A 13,137-nucleotide genomic window follows, 5' to 3' on the forward strand; every position below is an offset into this window, starting at 1 on the left:
CTCACTCCCTCACTCACTCATTCACTCCCTCACTCATTCACTCACTCCCTCACTCATTCACTCACTCACTCACTCATTCACTCACTCACTCATTCACTCCCTCACTCACTCATTCACTCACTCACTCATTCACTCCCTCACTCATTCACTCACTCACTCACTCACTCATTCACTCCCTCACTCCCTCACTCACTCACTCACTCATTCACTCATTCACTCCCTCACTCATTCACTCACTCACTCACTCACTCATTCACTCCCTCACTCACTCACTCATTCACTCACTCACTCACTCCCTCACTCACTCATCCACTCACTCATTCACTCCCTCACTCACTCACTCACTCATTCACTCCCTCACTCATTCACTCACTCACTCACTCACTCATTCACTCCCTCACTCACTCACTCATTCACTCACTCACTCACTCATTCACTCACTCACTCATTCACTCACTCACTCACTCACTCCCTCACTCACTCATTCACTCCCTCACTCATTCACTCACTCACTCACTCATTCACTCACTCACTCATTCACTCCCTCACTCACTCATTCACTCACTCACTCATTCACTCCCTCACTCATTCACTCACTCACTCATTCACTCACTGGTTCACTCACTCACTCGTTCACTCACTCACTCACTCACTCATTCACTCCCTCACTCATTCACTCACTCACTCACTCACTCATCCACTCACTCACTCACTCACTCATTCACTCACTCATTCACTCACTGGTTCACTCATTCACTCACTCACTCACTCCCTCACTCACTCTCTTTCATTCATGTGACAGATGAGCTGTACCAACAGCTAACCCTACCAGTACGCTTGGTAACTAACTGACAGAGTTAAATGAGTCAGCTGTGCCTCAGGCTCTGCATACCCCTTTGGAACTACAACATGAATTTCAAGCCTTCCACCACTTCCTTATTGTCCAATGAGACTCCTGTCATCTCGGTTCCCCTCATCTCCGCACATCTGTCCCCAGCACCCCAGTTGTTGTGAGTCCCTGGCTCTCCTGCAAACACAGCCACCCCACAAACCACCCCCATGTCAGCTCCATCAGCTACGGACTCATCGCTCCGAAGGAGCCATCACACCCAGGAGCCAGGATCGCTCTTTAGCATCCAGCTCCCGCCTTCACGAGACACATACCTGCCCCTCCACGATCCACCTGCAGATGGACGTCTTCCCGTCGTAGCCTGGCCGGAACTGCAGGGTGGCTGAGCGGGGGCTGATGTTGGAAATGACCAGGTTGGACGGGGCTCCGGGAAGTTCTAGAGAGAAATGAGAGAGGACAGGCACAGGCTTAAACTCTGTCGAGCTTGGAAATGGGTGAAGCATGTCAGCGAGTAAACACTTTCAAACGCCTTCCTACCCAAAAGGGGACATGTTTTAAAACCATGATAGGGAGGAGCACAGCTCCCCAGGAACACGATCACAGCAGGACCCACACTCTGTGGGTCACCCATCAGGCCCCAGCCGTGGGACGTGGCATCAGGAGACATCAGTGTGGCCTCTTGGATGACACACTCAGGTGGGGACCTTGTTGAACAGATACTTGTCGAATGAAGAAAGGCCGGATGACGGGCTCCTCAAGGACACAAAGCACTGGGCGTCCCCACCCTGGACAGTGTCCGTGATGCCTTGGGGAGCAGCTGGGCGGGGGATGGAGGAGAGAACACCGCTGTCTCCAGGCAGCAAGACTCGGGAGGGAGGGGGGCAGGTCCTGAGCCCTAGGCTTCCCGGGCCTGGTTTCCACGACGACCGGACGCGGGTGAGAGTGCGGAACTCTCCCCACCGCCCCGTGCGGTTGCTCTGGCAACTGAGGGAAGGTGTGCTCTGCCGACTCCCTCGCCCTCCTCAGAGGCTACCTGTGACCGAGGCCTGCTCATCGAGGAGCCGCTGGGGTGGGCTCCTGCCCCTGAAGCCCACCCCCCGAACGACATGCGGTGCTCAGAATGGCAGCCCTGACGTCAGTGTGCGGGGCAGACGCCCTCGAGAGAGACACGGGGACACGGGAAGGGTATGCAGTGCCGCGGAGAGGAGGCCGCGCGGTGTCCGAGGACCGCCTCCCAGCTCGCCCTTGCCGGGGACTTCGAACCAGCCTGACAGGGACCAGAGCCACCTTGGTGGTCAGCTCAGGACTGGCACAAGCAGGGGCTTGGGGACCTCAGGGGCCCTTCCTTTTCTAGTCTAATAAACCTGAAGCAGAAAATGTTTACATCATAGGACAAGCGACTCATATTTTTGAGCCCTCCGGATTTTTTTTTAATTGACTTTTAGAGAGAGAGGGAGAGAGAAACATTGATGTGAGAGTGAAACATCAACAGGCTGCTTCCCGCACGCCCCCCACTGGGGACGGAGCGTGAAACCTGGGCATGTGCCCTGAACGGGGACTGAACCGGTGACCTTTTGGTGCCCAACCAACGGAGCCACGTGGGCCAGGGTGCTCTCTGGATTCCTAACACGGTCCTTCAGTCACTAATGGCTGTAAACTTCAGGCACAGCACACAGAATACAGCCCCCAAGTTCTTCTGTAAAAGAACTTCTTTCTGAAAGGAACGCATTTGCTTTGTCAGTGCCTTTTAAAAACAAAGTGTGGTCCCGCCCAGCATCCTCAGTGGCACCTGAGACCTTGTTCTGCAGGCAGGTGCTCCAGCCTTGCTGCCCAGGGGGGACCCTGGGGGGGGGGGCATCGGGTTCTGAAGGAGCCTCATGGTCCTGGTGTGTGTGTGACAGAGCTGGGGCCTCTGCCTTACAGGGAACAGGGGAACTGTCCACTGGTGGGCAGCAGATGCTCTGGGACACTGCTGGGCTCAAGGCTCCCCTGCTGGCAGGGTGGGTCTAACGGCTTCTAGAAAGTTCCCTAGGAGGCTGTACTGCCCAGAGGAGAGGAACAGCCTCCCCGCTGCTCACTGACAGGTACTTGCTGGCTGGCAAGAGGGGAGGTGACGGCAACATGTCACTTGTTTGATACCGTCTGCAGATCACCCTGTAGGATAGTAATTAGGTCACGAACACTGCAGTGGGTATGGGGCCACCACCAACACAGACACTGGCTTTGGAGGGATCTCTCGGGCCCTGACGAACAGGGCACCGTGCTTTCCTCAGAGGCCAGAACAGGGCGGACCGATACCTTTCAAATGGCAAGAGACTCGCAGCTTTGGTTACAGAGCTGAACTGGGAGCCCAGTCTCTTCTCACGGGCACTGTGGACTCCAGGAGAAGCTTTGCGTCTTCAACATGAACTTTAAAACTGGAGAAAGCTGAGTAGTCATCTTCCAGGAGAAAGGAGTGAGCGGACCTCTCAGGAGGCTTGTGATTTGAGGACGGGAGAGCGGCTGCCACCCACATCCACTGTGAGCCAACACCCCCCAGCAGCCAGCTGTGCACCGACAGGCCCCTCACCTTCTAGACTTTTCTGTGTCTTTACCTTTCCTTCCGCCTTCTCCTACTCTCTTATCTCAAACCCAAGTCTTCACTGTTTGTTAAATGCATATGAAAGGGGTTCTGTGGAAAACAGCCTCCCAGGGAGATCTGATCATGAATTCCTGACAGGTCAGGTGTGCGGGTGGGGAGCCCAGGCCTATAGCTTCTTTAGTGAGAGGCTGGGAGCCAGGCCCGCCTCTAGGGGCTGCACCCCTTTGAACCGGCAGAGTGAGCCCTTTCCCGGGCCCTCTGAGGCGGGGCCACCCTCAAGGCGGCAGGTGGCCCTGCTAAGCCGCGACGTGATGCCTGCCTGCTCTGAACCTGCCTCGCGGTCCCGCCTTCGCTCCACACGCGCAGAGGAACTGCAACTCTGGCATCCTCAGGGGGGTCTGCAATCCTGCTTCCTGGCAATTGTTGTTAGTTTGGCTCAAACTCACGTGTTTATAAAATTCTTCTGCAGGTTTGGACATTTCTTTTGTCAACACTATTCTCGATTTTAATACCAACATTTCCTATTTCTCTCACACAAGGCCTGCATTTTCCTGCTGTGCGGTTTCCCTTTCCCGGGAGGTGGGACCTCGGTGCCAGCTCACTGAGGGGTTCACGTCTCCCCTCCCCGCACCCCACACCGGACAGAAGAGCGGTGAAGGTGTCATCAGAAGACACCGGGAAACAGGCCGGCGGTGGGTCATCGCCCACTTGCGCCCGCCACCCCACAGGACGCTGACACCCGCTCAGAGGCGGGTCCCCTCCGAGCCTCAGAACTCTAGGGGAGGGTGGGCAGGGAAGCGGCGGGTGTGCTCACTGACCTGGGGGCACGCCAGAAGAAATGGTGGACGAGGTCACCAGGCCCACGCCCACCGCCGTGATGGCAGCCACGTCGATGGTGTAGGTGGTGAGAGAGGACAGCCCTTGGATTTTATACTCGTGCGTCGAGCTGTTGAGTGTGTCTGTGAGCCGAGAGTCGTTCCTTCCGTAAACCTCCCACGAGATCCTATAGCCTGGGGAGGACATGCAGAGTTAGGGGGTGTCTCCTGGAGCGAGGGGGCGGTGGGGGGCTGTGCCTTCATCCCTGCGCATCTATAGAGGTCCGACGAGAGGCCACTGCCCTGGCAAAGTGCACCTCAGAGTCCAGCCTCCGTCCCAGGTGCCCCCAGAAACCTCGCCAGCCCCTCTTGGCGACACTGATCTGCAGGAGGACAGGGCCGCCCCGCCAAGCCTGTAACCTCAGTGCCCGCGGCATGAGGACTGATGGCCGCCAGCCCGCCGTGCGGGATCTAACCTCCTCTTGTCAAATTACGGCTGCACCTCAGTAGTATTTCCATTTTTATAAGCTCGTATTTTCCCTCCGCAGAGCCCTAAATCAGCTGCTCGCTCCTGGGCTGCACCTAATTTGTGGACACGCTGCTCTGCTCCCCCAGGAATGACGGATACGCGAGCGCTTGGCCTGAAAAAGGGGCTGTTCGCCGACTGCCTGGCTGAGCTCGGCTCCCAGCTCCGCGCCCCCTCGAGCCCATTCTCCTGGTGAAATCTGATTTCCCTCCTCTCTGTTCAGTCTAGAGGGGACTCATAACCACAATTTATCCAGCCTGGGCTCCACTGTGGTTTGAGGCTCAGAGAAAAAAGACCGGCCAGCTCCTGAACCAGCCCTGCGGAGGGCGCTGATGTGATCAGAGGCTGAAGAGCGCTCTGCATTCGGGGACAGTGACGGAAAGAGCTCCCAGGCCCAGCGGCAGAGGGAAGCCGCTGAAAACACTCCTTCTTTCCAGTCAATAAACTCAGGGGTACTGAAGCTCCAGGAGGCGTCCTAACGCGCCTTCCCGTTCTGACGAGAGCAGTGAATACAGTAGGAACTTTACTTCAGGTGTACAAGAATTTAGGGGGCAGCGTCTCAGGACTTTAATAAAAAAATTAATGCCAGAAGCTGCTGCCCCTCAGCTCTCGTACAGCCCAGCGGCTTCTGTGTGCTGGTGGGGGCTCCCAGCCTGGGGACACCCAGGGACAGGGCAGGCAGAGGGGTGGTCCTATCAGGGGGCGCCCTGGTGCTCATGAGAGCACCCCAAATTACAGCACTTGCTGACTGCCTGAAGGCTGCTCCTGGCATGTAGGTCCCTGCCCAGGCCCCAGGCCCCAGGCCCCCCCAGGCCCCTCAGGACTGCTACCCTTTGTCCTCAGGGTCTGCCCGTCTGGCCTCGTCTCCCTGACCACCCAGCACAGCGCTGCTCTGGCTCCCACCCGACTCCAGACGACCTTAGGGTCTCGTCCTCTTTGCCACCATCCTGAGGCGACGCCCCTCAATCTCCCAGCACTGAAATCAGGAGGCACCTAAACCAATCATTTCTTCACTTTCTGCTACTTCAGGACTTTGGAACCAATTGTACAATTAAAACAAAGACAAACCTGCAGGCGATGAGTCTTAACTTCACACACATCGAGTATGTACCTGCTCCTGCGGGCGCTGAGCCCTCACGTGTATTCGCTGTTAACCCCGCACAGCCCCCCGAGGTTGCAGCCACCATCACCTCACTTTACCGGGAGAGACCCGTGCACAGGGAGCTCTGGCACGTGCTGGGCACCGCAGGGCTGGCCCCGGCTCTGCGAGCCGCCCACAGGCCTCGCTCCGCGTCACCTCTCTCTGAGCCTGAAAGTGTGCGCGTCAACCTGGGAGCCACCCGACCTCGGGGGTTACTCCTGGAAACTGAGATAATTTGGTGCCCATGGCCTCCTCTGCACGCAGAGAAAGGGACGGCTTTGCGAGGCTGTTGACCTTGTCTGTCCGTCCGACAATCTCATTGGTTTGAAAGCGGATCTCCATCAGAATTTGCGAAGTGACAGCGTCTTGCCAGCCTAAAGCCGGCCGCCCAGGCGTGGCCACTCAGCGCCTGCAGCGGCAGATCGAGGCCTTTCAGCTCAGACTGGGAACTCGGCCGCTGCATTGTTACGGACACAAAGCGAGCCAGTGGACAGCAGAGCTGCCCGCCCACCCCACGGGGCCCACGGGACGCCAGCACAGGGGGGAGCTGGCCGGCCACGGGACGGAGGACGGGAGAGGCGCTGGGCACGTGATGGGCAGGGCTGTGGCGGGCACCAGGCCCTTGGGCAGCTCTGGCCGTGAATGTTTCGTCGATTGCAGTGGGCGAGGGGCGAGGGGGCCGAGGAGAGAGCCAGGTGCCGGCACCTCCTATCCACACCCTACCTGCTGAGCGGCCGCCTAACTGAGACTAACGGCCCAGGTTGCTGCAGAAATAATTTTCTGTTGATCTGAAGTAAATTCTCCACCAAGAGCAGCGCACCCAATCACAAACTGTCCGCGCGCATCCCGGGCCTCATAAATCAGGGTTAGGAGGCCGAGCGAAGGTGCCGGATTCACAATGTGGGCGAAATGGGCAATTTGCTGGGTGGGCAGGGCCGTCCTGCTCGGCACCCCCTCCCCCGGCCCTGAATTAAAACGAGGCACAGGGGCTGCTCCCTGGCGCCAGGCTGGTACAGTGTGGCTTCCCGCAGGTGCCAGACCATAAAGCGTAAAGCGGCCTGTGCGGGAACACACTGGAGGCCGCTGCCTGCCTGGGCCCCTGCCGCCTTTACCAGCAGGCCCAGCGGCTTTCCCAGGAGGCTGCCAAACGCTGGCCCTGGTGCCACGTCGACATTGCTGACAGTGGCTTTTGGGAGCCAGGCTTGCTGACGCACACGGCTCCTCGTTTGTTCTACCTGGTGAAACGCTCCGCCTTCCACAGGGACTAGGCCGACCGTGTGGTTCTGCCTGCATGTGCCCCTGGGAGCCAGGTCCATGTGGGGTACTCACTTGTTGGGGCAGAGTGTCCAGTGCAGGGAGAGCGTCACCAAGGCCAGCGGTCACAGGGAGGCGATGGGAGGGACCCCATGAGGCCAAGGAAATGGGTGTTGGGTCTCACCTCTGGGTGGCCTTTCCCACCACACCCTTCACAGAGCGCTGTGAGCATCCGTCTGGTGGATTCTGGGCACACTTTATGGTGTGGCCGTCAAAGGCCAGATGGAGTGACCTGGGGATCACGTGCCTGGAGCTCTGTGCATCTCCTGGTGCAGGGGCAGGGCGGTCTGCTCCCGGCCCAGGGCCAGGCAGACAGGCGGCTGGCTGACTCTGGCTCTGAGAAGGGCCTTTGAAGGCCAAGTCCACAATGACCACAGGCCACAGCTGCACCCCTAGGCACTCGCTTAGATAAAATACGGAAATGAGCTCAGTAAGCCATTAGCTGGTGGAACTGAAGACCCTAAACCAGGAGTGTCGGCAACCATGGCTTTCCTGTGAGGTGCTGGCTCCACCCACAACTGTTCGTGGCTTCCTTTAAGATTTACACAAGAGTGAGTGTGCAAGTGCTCAGAAGGGACACGGGTGTTCAGGGGGTGCTTGCTGAATGAAGGGAAGAAAGGGCCCCTCCCCTCTGGGGCTCAGTGTCATCACCTGTAAATCGGTCACATCAAACTACTGTGTTGCTATGAGAACCAAGGGAAATGAACACACTTGAGAGAATCACCCTGAGTGACCAGTTCTCGTGGACCAGACGTCAGAGGATTGTTAAGATGATGGAGGGAGACTCGGTCTCTGGAATCGGAGGCTGGAGCACAAGCAGGAAAAGGCCCTTAAGGAGCCGGGCTCCTGGTGCAGGGTCCTGGGTGTGGGGACGTGTGCTCTGCCGGGGTTTTGTCTGCAGTTACACCCAGGTCTGGGCACCGGAGAACCTGCCCCTTTCCCGGCCACTCACCTGTGATGGCCCCGTTCCGCTCCAGGGGCTCCTGCCAGCTGACCTTGAGGGACGTGTCCAGGATCTCCGTGAAACTCAGGTGCCCCACAGCTCCCGGTCCTGGCAATCAAACATAGAGTCGTCTGTTAGCACAGGGTCCACCTCCTCCAGTCAGGCTTGTGCAGAAAGCTCCCACTACAAAGGGAGGCAGAGAGCCGGGGCCAGAGCCCCAGAGGCAATGGCTGTGAAAACGCAGCGGGAACTGGGGCTGTGAACAGTGTCCTGGCCGTGGCCACGTAAACAGTTCCACTCAGCGTCACCCTGCCACGTGCCACTGCCACCCCAGGACACCTCTGAATGATCCACGCCGAGGTCTTGTCAGTAACAACACAATGCAGCCTTTCGAGCCGAGACAGGAGAGCGTGAAGTCGCGGGTGTGGGCTGTTCCCGTCCAGGCTCCTGCCCGCCCGCCCGCTGCACCCCGCAGATTTCAAGTGAGCCCCACACCTGGCTCCCCCCAGCACCCGGACAGCTTCCAAACAGGCTTGTGATGTTTAAATAACAGTAACAGCCAAGGCAAAGACACCTGTCTGCGTGAAACTTGGAAAAGACTCTTTTCTCTGACAAATTTCACTCTTGGCGGGTGCGGGAAGCGGAGTCGAGTGGCCGTCAGGAACATCTCTCCTCCCAGCTCTGTTTCCAGAGACGAGCTGACAGGCTTCTGAATGGACTCGTCCTTCTATCAGCCGACTGGGCAACTAAGAAAGCTTTTTGCTCCTTTCATATAGTCTTGGTGTTTCTGCTCCTGGATTCCTGCCCGAGTTTCTGTCCCTGTGCTGCTGGGATGAGCTGGCAGGTCTGGGCTTCAATTCATATGCTGCTTCCTCGTGACTTAGTGGGCACTCTTCTGGGTCAGCCCCAGCCTGTCACCCAGGCTCCTGCTCCCCACCTCGCACTGTCTCACATGCTCTTCCTCTCACTTTGCTCTGTGGATTCTTCTTCTACCAGGATGTCCTCCACCATTCTCTGCATGAAAAGCTCATGCATTGCGGTTGAGTTCAACTGTCATCTCTTCTACTAGACTCCTTCACCTGCCTCCCCCAGGTGCTTTCTGTCACTTCACTGGGCTACCACAGCCACGTATACAGGTCCCCTTCCTCGGTGGCACAGACCTTAGTCATGTCCGCCTCTCTAAGGGAAGAGCCTGTGCTTTCTGATCTCTGCAACCCCTTCACCACCCAGCTGGATGGCCAAGTAACAGGCATTCTACAAATGTCTGAGTGTAAGCACACACACGTTTGTAGGATAAAGCAATTGCCCTGTAATCATGACAGGCCCCACAGGCACAGGCTTCCTAAAATAGCCACAGCATTGTTGTTAAAGCAAAAGGCTAAACTTGTTCAAGCTTCCCCTTTAACCCTAAATTCTGATGAAGGGCATATAAAGTTTATGGCTGATACGCAGATTCTGCTGCAGAATACACATTATTTCTTTCAAGACCCGTGAAACATTCACCAAGATTGACTGTATCCTAGGCCATGAAACTAACTACAATAAATTAAAAAAATTGGAATTATACAAAGTGTGTTCTTTGAGCATAACACAATCAAGCTAGAGGTCAACAGGAGAAAGACAACAGGAAAATATCAAACACATGGAAATTAAATGGCACACTTCTAACTAATCCCTGGATCAAAGAGAAGTCTAAGAGTAAATAAAAACAAATAATTGAATGAAAATGAAGCACAAAATATAAAAATATGTGGGATGCAGCTAAAGCAGTATGAAAAGGAAGATTTATAGCACTAAATGCTCACAATAGAAATGAAGACAGCTTCAAATAAATAATCTCAGTGCTTACTTCAAGAAATTAAAGAAAGAAGAGCAAAATAAACCCAAAGGAAGCAGAAGGAAGAAAATAATAAGAGCAGAAATTAATGAAACTGAAAATAGGAAAACAATAGAGAAATATCAATGAAATAAAAACCTGGTTCTGCCCGGCTGGGCGTAGCTTAGTGGTTGAGCATTGACCTAGGATACAGGAGATCGAGGTTCGGTTCTGGTCAGGGCACAGGCCTGGGTTTTGGGCTTGATGCCCAGCAGGCGCCGTGCAGGAGGCAGCCGATCAATGACTCTCTCTCATCACTGATGTTTCTGTCTGTCTCTCTCTCTGAAATCAATAAAGACATAAAAACCCCCCAAAACCTGGTTCTCCCAAAAATATCAATAAAATTGATAAATCTCTAGGACAAATGACAAACAAACAAAAAACCCAGAAGAAACAGATTCCCAGTATCAGGAATGAAACAGGGAATATGAATATATATCCCTCAGCCATTAAGACAACGAGGGAGAAAGTACTACCAACAGCTTTACATTCACAAATTCAACAACTTGGAGGATTCCTTGAAAATCACAAACTACCAAAACTCAACCAAGATAGAATAGACAACTGAACCATACTATAACCCTTAGAGAAATTACATTATAATTAAAAAGCTTCCCCCAAGGAAATCTCCAGGCCCACTGGATTTCACTGGAAAACTCTACCAAACATTTAAAGACGAATTAACCCCAATTTTATGCAATCTCTTCCAGAAAATAGGAGAGGGTGGAACACATCCAAGCTCGTTTTATGAGGCCAGCATTCCACAGTTGCCAAAGCCAGGCAAAGTCAGTCCAGGAGAGCAGAGGTATAGACCACTCTCTCTCATAAGCTTAGATGCAGACCATCCTCCAAAAAGCATCAGCAAACTGAATCCAGGAACGTAATAAATAATTATACACCATGACTGAGTGGGGTTGAGTCCAAGCATGCAAGGCTGGTTCAATCAACCGTATCAGTCAACAAGCCAGAGAGAGAAATCACATGATCATCTCAATGGAAACAGTAAAAGCAACTAATAAAAACCAACATGTATCCGTGATAAAAGCTCTTAGCAAGTGAGTAACAGAGGAGAGCTGACCCTGCCTGATAAAACACAGAGGTGAAAACATCACACTCAACAGTGAAAGACGGAATTCTTTCCCGCTGAGATCAAGAACCAGGCGAGGAAGGGAAATGACAGGTACGCAGGTGAGAAGAGGGAGTGAGCCGGGTTTGGCTGTAGAGGAGGAAGCTGTGTGCTGATGAAACCACTCCGAGTCTTCATGGCAGAGGGTACAGAGATCTGCACATGCGATAAACTGTTCAGAGCACACGCAGGCGCACACACAGGCACGCACACGCACACACATGCAGTCACAGGCACACACATGAGCACAAGTGAGACCGGAGGAGTCTCAACGTTACCATTGGGGGAAACTGGGCAAAGACGTGGGGTCTCGGGATTAGTTCTCACACTGCATGTGGGTGTGTAATGATCTGAGTTAAAATCTCAGGGGATGACAGGCAGACAGCAGGCCACAGGCAGAGCTCGGAGGACCTTCGGTTAACAGGGCCGGGGTAGTTTTTATTTTGTCTTTTTTATGGGAGGGCAGTCAGTGGTCTCAGAGGGACAGGAAATCCATGTCTGTTCGTCCTGTGTCACCAGGGGTGGCCTCGCCCCTGGTCCCCTGCTGAGGGGTCAGTGAAGCTGGGAGGCCGAGGGAGCGGGACGCCAGGGGACAAACAGCGGCAGCCCTGCGTGACCTTTAAAGAAAACTTACACTAGTTTTAATTCTCCCTATAAGGCAAGTACATGCTCGCTGTGGAAACGAGATTCTTATGTGTAAGAATATGAGAAGTGCGAGGCGTGCCCGTAATCACACCACAGAGAGCAACTGTCAAAACGGCGACGGTTCCTTCAAGGTCTTTGCTCAGCTCAGTCATTTCACACACGTGTTTCTATCAAGTCTGGGTCTCGGGTGGTTTCGTTTACTATTTTGTTTTTCACTTAGTATTAGATCACGATCAGCTTTCTCGAAACACATTTTTAAAAAATATATCTTCATTGATTTCAGAGAGGAAGGGAGAGAAAGAGAGAGATGGAAACGTCAATGATGAGTCATTGATCGGCTGCCTCCTGCAGGCCCCCCGCTGGGGATCGATCCTGCAATGCAGACATGTGCCCTGACCGGGAATCGAACCGTGATCTCCTGGATCCCAGGTCGATGTGCAGCCACTGAGCCACGCTGGCTGGGCTCAAAACATTTTCAATCTCTACAGCACACTTCGTATTCTGTCATCCCATAATTTTTCAGTTATCCCCTTTGGGGCACTGGGACAGTTTTCCCCTGTTACTGATAACTATGCACCTTCCTGTGAACGCGTCTGCACACCCCAGGCTCACGTCTTGGAACAGAGTCATCAGAGACCGTGTCCCGGGAGTGTCGCTGGCCCGAGAGCAGCTGGTCTGATCGATCAGGTGGAGAGAATGGAAAATCAAGGGCTGGGTGCACAGGGGAAATGTCCTGCGAGGGTCGGGGAGGCAGGGCTGTGGGCTCGAGAAGCAGGTGAGGGGCTGGAAGGTGAAGCCTGGGGGAAGAGAAGGGCAGCAGGGCCAAGGCTGAGCACCTGGTGGGTCATGTCTGTCTGTCTGTCTCTCGCCCTCAGCCCTTCCTTAGCTGGGCTCCCTTCCACACTCCAGGGACAACCTCCGCCCATCATACTGATGCTTTTCAATGCTCGTCCCCCGGGGCAAGGGGGCTGCAGACACCCTGAGCCATGGGTTTCCTGACGCTCTCACCCCTGCTGGCCATGGCAGTGGCCCAGCCCGAGACCCACGGCGGAGGCGCACTTACTGTCCTCGTGAGTCCGGACGAGCTGGGGCGTGCTGGGCGGCCCGTCCCCGGGAGTGGTGAAGCACAGGGCGGACGTGAAGTAGGCCGTGAACTTCCTCAGGTGGGTGATGTACCCGTGGTGGACGCCGTGGAAGTCCGGAGCGATGGTGACGACAGTGACAGCCTCGGGGACGTCGGCAGGCCACGCCAGGAGCTGGATGGGACGGGTTGAAAAGAGATCCTTTTTAATTGTACATCTTTGCCTCTGCATCAGAATT

At 54.9% G+C, this 13,137-nt stretch overlaps 1 protein-coding gene across 1 annotated transcript in view; it reads right to left on the reverse strand.

The window, feature by feature from the left end:
* The window catches only part of SDK1 (sidekick cell adhesion molecule 1), a gene marked incomplete at its 5' end in the record, with an annotated part of 555,106 nt that overhangs the window by 79,832 nt on the left and 462,137 nt on the right, over positions 1 to 13,137 (reverse strand). The window contains 4 exons of the mRNA XM_081133971.1: positions 1,165 to 1,286; positions 4,250 to 4,441; positions 8,180 to 8,278; positions 12,881 to 13,073. Coding sequence (XP_080990097.1) covers positions 1,165 to 1,286; positions 4,250 to 4,441; positions 8,180 to 8,278; positions 12,881 to 13,073 — 606 coding nt within the window. The remainder of the gene's footprint in view (positions 1 to 1,164; positions 1,287 to 4,249; positions 4,442 to 8,179; positions 8,279 to 12,880; positions 13,074 to 13,137) is intronic.

The sequence above is a fragment of the Miniopterus schreibersii genome (genome assembly GCF_964146895.1).
Source record: "Miniopterus schreibersii genome assembly, chromosome: 4".
Lineage (NCBI taxonomy): Eukaryota > Metazoa > Chordata > Mammalia > Chiroptera > Miniopteridae > Miniopterus > Miniopterus schreibersii.